Source organism: the organism of the source record quoted next, assembly GCF_019968955.1.
Source record: "MAG: Porospora cf. gigantea A chromosome Unknown PgA_NODE_863_length_10017_cov_485.715, whole genome shotgun sequence".
NCBI classification, from domain to species: domain Eukaryota; phylum Apicomplexa; class Conoidasida; order Eugregarinorida; family Porosporidae; genus Porospora; species Porospora cf. gigantea A.
Window position 1 is genome coordinate 1 of NW_027151932.1, and position 10,017 is coordinate 10,017.

General features: G+C 54.5%; 6 protein-coding genes across 10 annotated transcripts; 2 read left to right on the top strand and 4 right to left on the bottom strand.

Annotated features, from left to right (window-relative positions):
- On the bottom strand, positions 1 to 1,396 carry KVP18_003855 (uncharacterized protein; the record flags this gene model as incomplete). Of its 2 annotated transcripts, none has more annotated exons than XM_067955945.1 (1): positions 1 to 1,327. In XM_067955945.1, a coding segment is annotated over one exon (1,327 nt), but the record flags the coding sequence as incomplete, so codon positions are not given. The 2 variants fall into 2 exon arrangements, with proteins under 2 accessions (XP_067806063.1, XP_067806064.1); XM_067955946.1 differs by having other exon boundaries at positions 79 to 1,396.
- A 202-nt stretch (positions 1,397 to 1,598) lies between these two features.
- On the bottom strand, positions 1,599 to 4,485 carry KVP18_003853 (uncharacterized protein; the record flags this gene model as incomplete). Of its 3 annotated transcripts, XM_067955943.1 has the most annotated exons (2): positions 1,599 to 1,979; positions 2,437 to 4,485. In XM_067955943.1, the coding sequence occupies 2 exons, from the start codon at positions 4,483 to 4,485 to the stop codon at positions 1,599 to 1,601; spliced, it is 2,430 nt and encodes an 809-aa protein (XP_067806061.1). The 3 variants fall into 3 exon arrangements, with proteins under 3 accessions (XP_067806061.1, XP_067806060.1, XP_067806059.1); XM_067955942.1 differs by lacking the exon at positions 2,437 to 4,485 and having other exon boundaries at positions 1,599 to 2,015; XM_067955941.1 differs by lacking the exon at positions 1,599 to 1,979 and having other exon boundaries at positions 2,416 to 4,485.
- Positions 4,486 to 4,682: 197 nt separating this feature from the next.
- Positions 4,683 to 5,183, top strand: KVP18_003854 (uncharacterized protein; the record flags this gene model as incomplete). The annotated part of the gene is made up of 1 exon (XM_067955944.1): positions 4,683 to 5,183. The coding sequence occupies one exon, from the start codon at positions 4,683 to 4,685 to the stop codon at positions 5,181 to 5,183; it is 501 nt and encodes a 166-aa protein (XP_067806062.1).
- Positions 5,184 to 5,237: 54 nt separating this feature from the next.
- KVP18_003852 (uncharacterized protein) lies at positions 5,238 to 6,257 on the bottom strand (the record flags this gene model as incomplete). The annotated part of the gene is made up of 1 exon (XM_067955939.1): positions 5,238 to 6,257. The coding sequence occupies one exon, from the start codon at positions 6,255 to 6,257 to the stop codon at positions 5,238 to 5,240; it is 1,020 nt and encodes a 339-aa protein (XP_067806058.1).
- A 51-nt stretch (positions 6,258 to 6,308) lies between these two features.
- On the bottom strand, positions 6,309 to 7,909 carry KVP18_003857 (uncharacterized protein; the record flags this gene model as incomplete). The annotated part of the gene is made up of 2 exons (XM_067955949.1): positions 6,309 to 7,773; positions 7,842 to 7,909. The coding sequence occupies 2 exons, from the start codon at positions 7,907 to 7,909 to the stop codon at positions 6,309 to 6,311; spliced, it is 1,533 nt and encodes a 510-aa protein (XP_067806067.1).
- Positions 7,910 to 7,952: 43 nt separating this feature from the next.
- On the top strand, positions 7,953 to 10,017 carry KVP18_003856 (uncharacterized protein; the record flags this gene model as incomplete). Of its 2 annotated transcripts, none has more annotated exons than XM_067955948.1 (1): positions 7,953 to 10,017. In XM_067955948.1, a coding segment is annotated over one exon (2,065 nt), but the record flags the coding sequence as incomplete, so codon positions are not given. The 2 variants fall into 2 exon arrangements, with proteins under 2 accessions (XP_067806066.1, XP_067806065.1); XM_067955947.1 differs by having other exon boundaries at positions 7,953 to 9,979.

The following is a 10,017-nucleotide window of genomic DNA, read 5'->3' on the forward strand; positions in this document are numbered from 1 at the left end:
ATGGTATCAAACAGTGGAACGGGAGGCCTTCCTGAACTGTAGCTCTCCCGATAATAACCATCATGGCGCCCAGTCTACCAGCCTGCTGAATGCGCTGCGATCCGCCGTTGTCACCTCTGGTGATCAAAACGAACTTGGAGGTTTGCATCAGGTAGTCTTGCGCATCAATGCTCAGTTGTCCTTGCTCTACATGGCACCCTTTCCAGTCAGTCTCGTCGAGGCCTTTCAGGTCGCAGGCAGGCAGGATGATTCTCTGCCGAGTACCAGGGACTCTAACCAAGGTCAAGACACTGGGCTCTCGGACCTTGCTGAAGAGCTTAAGTATCAGAGTTCTGAGATAGTACGCTCTCCTGCTGTCTGCTTGGCCCAGAAAATTGAAGAGGTGTTTCCGTTTGCGGAAATTATCAATGGTGGTCGCAGTTGGAGAGGGGAACGCCTCCAGATTTTTCATTACATCCGCCGACATCGTTCCTAACACCGAGGAGAATATGGGGTTTGCTATCGGGGCAGCTTGCCAAGGGCGAAAGAGCGCTTGCGAGACGACAACAAAGTCGGAGACCGGTTTCCACTTAAGTTGCTGCATAAGATGTCTGATGACCCAGTCTGCTATAAGCAGCACATGACGCTTGCTGGGGTCTATCATCTTACGAATTTGTGCGAACCTGGTCTGAATCTCCATCTGGTTTTCCAGGCCAGTGTTTCTCCCATGCGTTGAGAGGTCGGAGGTTATGATTGGCAGAACGACTACAGCGGCCTTTTCGATGTCATTAACTCGCCAAGGGTGGAAGCGGAGCTGGTGGAGAAACATGAACTCGGGACAAACTTTTGGAGTCGAAGCGCATTGGAATTTGACCCTCATCATGTCGTCCCATTCCTCGTCATCATACATGTAAAAGGGGACTCTACCCAAGGGCTGCCTCCACTCCAAATCCTCATACGACACTTTCGGAAGCCGGTCAGACCACTCCTTCCATGGCACGGGACCAGTGAGTTTGGTAACTGCGTCTACGGAACTCGCATCGAAAGCCTTTTCCCCCGACATTACAGGTTCAAGCACTTCGGGAGCTTCTTGTGGAATCACAGGCTCAGATGAGGACTGTTGCGAAATCACAGGCTCAGATGAGGACTGTTGCGAAATCACAGGCTCAACCATCTTCCTCAGATCTGTAGTCCATACTACCTGACCCACCATCCTCGAAGATGGCTGCAGCCGTGATGGAACTGACACAGAAGAGAACAATTCGACATTGCGAATGATCAGCAAACCCACGACTGACAACATGATCGCAATCACCAGCCCTGGACAGCGCTGGGTTCGGTAGAGCATCAGAATCGTCGTGTGCACACAGCGGCAGATGTGCACGTGGCTGTTGATGGCAGGTAGTTTGGGCCACATTCCAATGCGCTTCGACTCCAAAAGTTTGTCCCGAGTTGAAGGGAAGGAACAAAAGGTGAAGGAACAAAAGTTTGTTCCTTCACCACTCCGCTTCCACAAGCAATTGAATTCCACCACGTGCCCCCACTGCTTCACCACTCCGCTTCAAATGGTGGTAGTGTGACAACTATGATGATTTAAGTGGTTGGACTATGATTATGATTTAAGAGGAACAAGAACTCAACAGATTTGGGTCAACTGCTGCCCTCTCCTCAAATCTTAAGTCCACTCCGCCTTCAGGAGGCCGCTCTGCACGATGGGCCGCCTCGATCAGGATGTTCTCCGCCACTCGACTGTTCTCAACCTCCCACACGAAATCCGGCACGTGCTGCTGATATAGTCGAAATCGTCGCTCGAACTCCTCGTTGGACTCCTCATTGATGCGCTGTAAAACCATATCCAGTGCAGTTCCGTCCTTTAGGATCTCCTGGTTGGGGAATATGTGTTTCCATGGTATCAAACAGTGGAACGGGAGGCCTTCCTGAACTGTAGCTCTCCCGATTATAACCATCATGGCGCCCAGTCTACCAGCCTGCTGAATGCGCTGCGATCCGCCGGTGTCACTCAGTACAAAGCGCATTGGAATCCCTCATCATGTTGTCCCATTCCTCGTCCTCTTTCGGAAGCCGGTCAGACCACTCCTTCCATGGCACGGGAATTGCAGCGACATCATTATGTGACGCCCGACTTTGTAGACGCACAGAACACATACCGTCAACGCCATCAACAGCCAGCGTCGTCTTACACCCTCCAATGCTGGTTCCCCATGCGCCGCGATGCACACACGAAACATCACAACAAACCTATGACGCCAGTTTCTAGGATGTCAGTTTCTATGATGTCAGTTTCTATGATGTCAGTTTCCGTAGACCAGCAAATCGCTGGGTACAGAAATCAGAATAAGCAGATTATTTCACTTGGCTAGGAGTCTGATTTTAATCAATTGTCGCAATACTTTCGACTTGAAATTCTTCGCAACCTCAGTATACCTGGCTGCTCACAAGTGTTGTCGCGTGGGACTGCACCTCAGAAGCAGGCACACTCACAACGGTGGAGAGGGCGTTGGGCTGTCCGCAGGGTTGGCCACATCCGTGGCCCTTCTTCTCGTAATGGGGACGGGCGGTGCTTGCAGTCACCTGCGAGTAATCGGGTTTCGCTGCACAAGGCCGGCATTTGCGAGACTTCGCCTCGTAGTGAGGCCGCGCCGAGACAGGGACGCCTGATGGAGCGTAGGCACTAGGCGCGTGGGAAACAGATGGAGCGTAGGCACTAGGCGCGTGGGAGCTTGATGGAGCGTGGGCACTAGGCGCGTGGGAAACAGATGGAACGTGCGAGGTGACGATCTCATACTGAGTTCGGGGCGCCTCTGAAGGAACTACCGACACAGTAGCAACAGACCTGCTGGCTACAGGCACACCAGGCTGTCCACATGGCTGAGCGCATCGGTTGCTCTTCTTATGGAAGGTGCTCACGGCGTGCGACTGCATCTCAGAGTACTCGGGAGTCTCGCGCTCAGTTCCCTGACACGGACGGCAGCTGCGCTTCTTCGCGATGTTAGTCCTCGAGGTTGCCTTCGAAGTTATCTTCGACGCCGCAGGGCGGCTGGCAGTCTTCGTGGTGGTCGAGCTAGCCGTTGAGGAGGAGGAGGACGCCTGAGCGACGAGCTGCGACTCGGGGACTTCGGAGTAGTGAGCAGCCGGCAACATGCTGTGGATGTCGTAGAATGACTCAGTGGGCTGAGGTCCCTTATAGCAAGCTCCACCTTTTCGTGTGTGGATCTTGTGGGCGCGTTCTTTGCGGCGAGATTCATGACCGCACGCGTGTCTCTCGTTCTTACTGTTGGTGGTCGTTACCTTTACCTTTGGTGCGCAGCACCCATCACCATGCCGAGTGATTTTCGTGGTTTGCTTACCGCAACGATTCCTGTGAGAGGTTTTCTGGGTGACAACCATCTTCTCAGTTAGGGCACTCGTAGTCGCAGCCTTGTACGAGGACGACGACGAGGACGATGACGAGGAAGAAGACGAAGAGCAGGAGGAGTTGCCGCGCGCACCGACCTCCACTTCCGCCGAAACCACCCCAGCCTCAAAGTTCTCGATTCTGGCATCCCGCTCAAGCTCCATAAAGCGCAGTTCCTCCTGGTAGAACGTGGTTCGGCCTTGTTCAACAATGTAAGGTAGTTTGGCAACTCTATCGGTGGAGAGATGGGCATTCAGCTTCTTCAGCAGAGCGTTATACTGCCCAGTCGGAGCACTGACGACTCGGTGAGTAGTAGCGATGTGACCCTTCGCAACGAGATGCGTATCAACAGGCTTCGCAACGTGGACGTCCACCCTGACGACCTCAGGTTCGTACTCGAAGACTTCCACGTCGACGTGATCACGTCCCTCACGTATCACAGGTCGAATAGATTGAGCCACCACGACTGGCACCTTCATGTCGACGTTGACGTCGACAACTCGCTTGTTCTCAACGCGTACGGTTCGAGGCACCTCGATAACTTCACCACTGGGTACCTCCACCACCCTGTCCACCTCCTTGAGCTCGACGACTGGGACGTGCTTCACAATATCCACTTGGCGATCCACCACCTCGATGCGAGGCACGTGCTTCACTACCGTCTCTGTGCGCGGCACCTCAACCACACGGTCCACGAAGTTAATCTCCGGCACCTCAACCACACGGTCGACGACCTCCACCTCGTACTTAGGGACGCGTCTCTCCACATGTCGAGTTTCTTTCGTCTTCACCTCCTTCACGACCTCCTGGTAGACTGGAACCTCCACGTACCTGACGTTCTCACGCCTATCGCCCATAAGCGTCTCCGAAAGCACCACGGAGGAAACCTTCCTCTCGTTGACTGCGTAAGATCCTTCCGGCAGCACAGCGTCAGACAGCAGAACGCGACTCGACGTCAAAAAAGACTTGGACTGTACAGAATTAGGGGAGTGGGGAGTGGGCAGACCGGCTTGGCCCGCATAAGTGGTCACGCTGGACCGGGCCGTAGCCCTAGCGTGCTCAGAAGAAGTTGATCTCGAGTGGGAAGCCATCTGCAAAAAGGATGATAATTGACTCAGCGACACCCAACATTAGGTCGTTTGTGGGCTCCATGAAGGTTTTTGAGGGGTGGCCACACAAGGCTGCATCCAGCAGCCTTCGCGTTTACTGCCGTCGGACCAATTGCAGGAAAGGCTTGTATGGCGGCAAAGTGTCGCCTCTGACCGAAAAACTCCATATTTTTCATACAATGTTGGTTATTGGGCCTCTGATGGAGCATGGCCACATTCAGCTAACGCCTGGCGAGGTTTGCTCGTACGTAACCCCTCTATGCCACCTGCTCTGGAAGACAGACACGTGCGAACCGCTGCTTGAGGACGTGGGAGTCTTCCATGTCACCTCAAAGCGGGTGGTGTTCTTGGGCCAGGACCATCCTTCTTTCTCCGTAAACTATGGAGACATATTGCTTCATGCGCAGTCGAGCTCCGGCAGCGCGGACGTGTTGTACTGCCAGCTCAGCGTCTTTCCAGACGGCCATCAAGCCGAAGAAACGCCCGACAACGAGCCCTTCACTGAGTGGGAAATTACCCCGAAGGACCCCTTCCCAATCGCGGACCTCTTCACGGCTCTCAGTGACATGAGCGCGATGAATCCGGAGTCCGATGATGAATCGATGGATGTCCCTTTCGAAATCAACGAGGACTTAGGAACGTTTGTACCTGCAATGGACGGATTCGAGACATCAGAGTGATGCTTTCGAGAGTTTAATGCACGATCAATCACATTGAAAGTCAGTATACAGACGTCAGTCCACGGTCAGGAAACCCTCCCGCAAGTCGAGGGATATCTCCTCAAATTCGTGTTCGGGAATACCTTTCAGCCCTCTAGCGTGGCGTTTCTGGTTGTGCACATGCCACTCGGACTTGCAATGGCTGCGGAAGTGCTGAGCCGCCTTCGGACCGTGAAATGGCGCATCGCACGCTCCACACACAGCCTCTGCCTTAGTAGGTGAGTGCTCCATTGCCGGTTGCAAAGCGACAGCTGGCGGTGGCGATTCCACAGGTGGGACATCCTCCAGTTTAGCTGCCACCGGTTCATGGGCGTTCACCATCAATACCGTACCTGCTGGCTCCAACTGCTCCATAAAAGTCAGGAGCTGCCGGTAGAAGTAGGAGTCACTGAGGATGGTCACCGCCAGCACGTCCTCGGCTGTGGCTTCCTCAAGTATGGTGGCTTTTACGGCGTCTCGCAAGAAGCGGCCCAAGACTTCTGAATGGGCAGCAGGAACGGTAATGTTCAGCTTCTGCTTGGTTCTGGTAAGCAGACCTGGGACCGCTGCCATGATCTTCGTGACCGCCTTATTACTTTGCACCTTGATGGCCTCATCCAGTCGAACCGAGAAGCCGACCTTTTTGAGAAGGTTCGCAGCCGCAGTCGGCGTAATTGGGAGACCAGTCTCTGCAAATACAGCTCTCTGCGCAACAAGTTCAGCCACTTCTCTGATGCGTTCCTCCTGCATCGCCTTTCTCTCTTTCTCAGTCACTTGGATCTCGCCCTTTGACAAGATGATCTTTGCGATCTCAAGTTCATCTGCTGTGTTGAACGCCTTCATGAGGTCACTCTGGTTGGCGAACTTCCCTTTAGACACATTCGAAAAGACACGTTCGATTTGTAATGTCTCTGCCAAGTCCGTCTCGGTGCCGTCCCGGTACGCGGTGATCCGATTCTTATAACATGCTACCTCGAAGCGCAAGCCAGACTTCCGAAGCTTAACGACAGCGACGTTCGTCAATTTAACCTGAGTGCCAGGAAGGAACAGACCCATCAATTGTTGTATTGTGCGTACTGAACTCTAAAATATAGTCGACTGCCTTGTCTATTCATCATCGAGAATGTCCGCCTCAGTGAAGCGCTTCGACACCCCAAATTCTCCAGCCTTTCTTAGCGACAAGGGGTTCTCGCTTTCTCTCTCCTCCCTCTCCTCTTCTCGATCGCGCTTCAACTGCCACAGGGTAGCCTTACTTTCCGACGAGAGGTTTGCCTGCGACCGAATCGCGCCTTCGAGCTCCTCCATACGCGCTGCCTCTTCGCCATTCAACCGCAACCACCTGACATCCGTCACAAGGTCAAGGTGAGATTCCAGAAAGTCCTCCAAGGGCATGCCCGCCCTGAATGTAGCCAATAGACCAGGGTAGTAACGGAGAAACGCCCTGAGCTCGGCCTTTGAGGCTTCTAACTGATCTGCCTTCCATCGGCGGACAGGGTCCTCGAACAGCTCGGGCGGCAGGGGCGCCAGAAAGGGGTCTGCCTGCAGCTTGGCTCTGACATTCTGAAGGTCAAGGTCGAAATCGAAACCGGAAGTAGTCAGCGCACTGTATATATAGTCTTGCTTCAAACGCGACTGTGATGCTTGGAACTCACAGTACAGGCTATGGCGCTTCCTGTACTCCAGATTCAGTCCCTTCCACTTAGGATGGCTACGGAGCAGAGGTTCGGCCGCGGCGAAGTCCATGCATGGGTTCCGTACACACTCCGACAGCAGCTCCATGAACGTCCCCTCGGCCCTGGAACACTGGAAACGGCCCAACTCGCGACCTCTGGACCTTGAGCGCGATCGGTCTCGAGGTCTAAAGCCTGACTCTGCACAGACCTTGTCCCACAGCTTGCGCCTGACGCTGCTGGGCAGTTTCGACCCCATCTGCCGATCCTCCCATCGTAAATGCGCCCTCTCCTCCTTAAGCAGCGTCCGGCACCTCTCTTCGAAAGCCTCCTCAGCCACTGAGCTCACTGTCAGGTCTACTGGGCTTGAGGCCAGGTCCACATGGCTCCGGAGCCCCTCCACATATTCATCGAACAGGGGCTTGCGGGAGTACTTTCCGACGCTTTTAAACCGGACTTCGTGCAGCATACGCGGAAGAGTCATCTTATAGGTGTCATTCGGCCCTACGCCCAAGGAAGCCAACAGACCGTGGAAGCGCTCAATCTCGGCTTGCCTCTCCCTCTGCGTCTTCGCCTTCTCAGTCTTCGGAACCGACACCTGCGCCCCGCCAAAGCAATCAGTCTCCGGAATTACGAAGCCGACGGCAGCAGCCAGCTCTGCCAACTTCCCTGTGGCCACAGTAGCTGTCTCATGCGTGGATTCGTTGTAAAAATACGTGGGACCTTGAGACGTTTTCACTATGAACCAGCTCGATTGGGGGAGCTTGGACCACTCTGTAGGATCCCAATGAGCACAGCCCGGCGGAATTGGCGGACGCCAGGGTTCAGGACAGACAAACACCTTCACCTTCTGCTTGTCCAGGAAGCGCACGTACCTACCCTCAGGTGGTTCCCACACAGACCTACAAAAAATCAGTAAGCCGCTTTCATTTCATAAACGCATCACATCTCAGAGATTGAGCCAACCCACTTTTGCGACTCGGAATTGTAGAAGTACGGTTGGTTGCCCGGTCCTGTGTGGACACACCACGTCTCCATGCCCAGCACAAAGAATTCAGTAATTAATTTCGGCGCAGGTAGCATGAGCGCTTGCAAGCGGGAATTCGCCCAGATTGCGCAGTCCGCACCTAAACGTTGTAAACAGCTCGACGGAAGCTGGATTCCGACCGTGTACGACCTGCGTCCTGTTGATCCTGAATTGGAGAACTCCAAGCCGGACAATCAAGAGGCAGGATGCTTGGTGAACGGGGAACAAGTGGGTTTGGAGGACCCCTGTTTGATCAAGGATCGGGAACCTCCAGTGATTGAGGAGACTTCGGCCGATTCGGTCCCCCCTATCGAGGACGAAAGGCACAACTCGGGCGACTCGCTGGAGAGCTCCGATGGCGACGAGGATTCCGGGGAAAACGGCTCACAGGGACAGGAAAACATAGATAACAGCGACGAGGATTCCAGCGAAAGTGAGGCGACCGATGCGCCCTCGACGACTTCTGAACCCGAGCCGGCAGCAATCCCCGAGGTCCCTGACGTAACGGTTTCTAAGGACTCTCCTCTGGAGGATGCTCCTTTGAAGGAGTCTTCAGTGGAGGGTCCTGCATTGGAGGACGCTCCCCTGATTGACGACGGCGAGGAGACCTCCTCTGACTCTGACATGGGGCGTATGACCTACGAAGAGCTCAATGTGGATGAAGCGCGCGAATCCGGGGTCGACCGGTTCAAGGAGACCAAGGATAAGGAGTGGTGGTGCAATCTTGTGGGGTGCTTCCACAAATTCTCCGACTGGAAGGCGTGGGAACGACATGTGTGCACGCATGACGTGCAGATAGACGGCCCTCTTTGGGAGACTGGCTCGTTGGACCTTGATGATGACCGCTACCACTTCCCAAAGTGGACATACATTGGAGGCGTCTATCAATGCCCGAGGGGAGACTGTGACTTTGCGAACTGGCGCCTTCCGAAGGTTCTGGACCACTTAAAGGTGCATACTGTCGACTTTCCTCCAAAATACACCCATGAATTCTTCCAGAACGCCCTACGTGGCGTTCAGCGGGTGTACGACAAGGAGGGCTGGGCCACGTCAGTGCTACCCGCAGCCAATTCCTACCAGACGATACAAATCAACTGGTGCAACGTCTGTAAGAAACAGCTCGACTTCGCTCACGACGACGACGAAGACGGCTCAGACTCCCGAAAGACGAAGAACCCGAAGGCCAAGATCATCTGCGACGAGTGTTATGCCGGGTTCCACATCGACTGTCTCCGGTCTGAGATCGCTCGCGGGGCCGAGCTTGCCGTCGACGGCGACGACTGGCTCTGCGCTGCGTGCTCTCGCAATCGAATACGCTGTGCGGGTTGCAACCAGGACGTGCCTGCCCGTAAAGACCGTCATCGGTGTGCCAGCTACCGCTGCACGAGTCACTACTGCTTGAAGTGTGTGGAGACTATGGCTGACGTGTGGATATTCCCTACTCCTAAGGACCGGAAGGCTGCGAAGTCCAAGCGTAAGACAGTCCGAAGGCCGTTTCTATGCGCTTTGCACTACTGTCAGTCCTGCGCGTTCGAGATCGCCAAGCAGAAGGAGTGCTCCTACTTGGAGGCCCTCGATGAGGTCGCGCTGGCGGATCCGGATCATATGGTAGTCTGCAGCCACTGTAAAGACCTACGATGTTGGAAGCACTCGCAGCGGTTCCAACAGACATCAGGCGTTAAGGTGACCATGTGTCTAAGCTGCCATTACCAGACCAACAAACGGACTCTGAACTCGTCTGTCACCTTCAGCAACGTAAACCTCGCCGCCACAAAATTAGACGACGTGGAGTGTGACTGCCGTCATCGCTGTGCTCAATCATGCACCAATGCCATGACGCGTATCCAGTGCAATGAGAAGAATTGCAACGTGCTGCGCATGGCCAGCCGCGATCCCGGTATCGGCACCCCCCTCAAAGACTGCGGAAACCGTCCCTTCCTCGCGTACAACATTCGCACTGCAAAGGCCAATCTTAAGAAGCTCGAGATTGAAGGGAAGGGCCTGGGAATCACTGTCAAGGAGGGCGTAGGCAAAAGGCAACTTGTTTGCGACTACGTTGGAGAGATTATCGACGCCGCTGAGTTCGAAGCTCGAAAGGAGTTCTACAGCCAGATGGAGA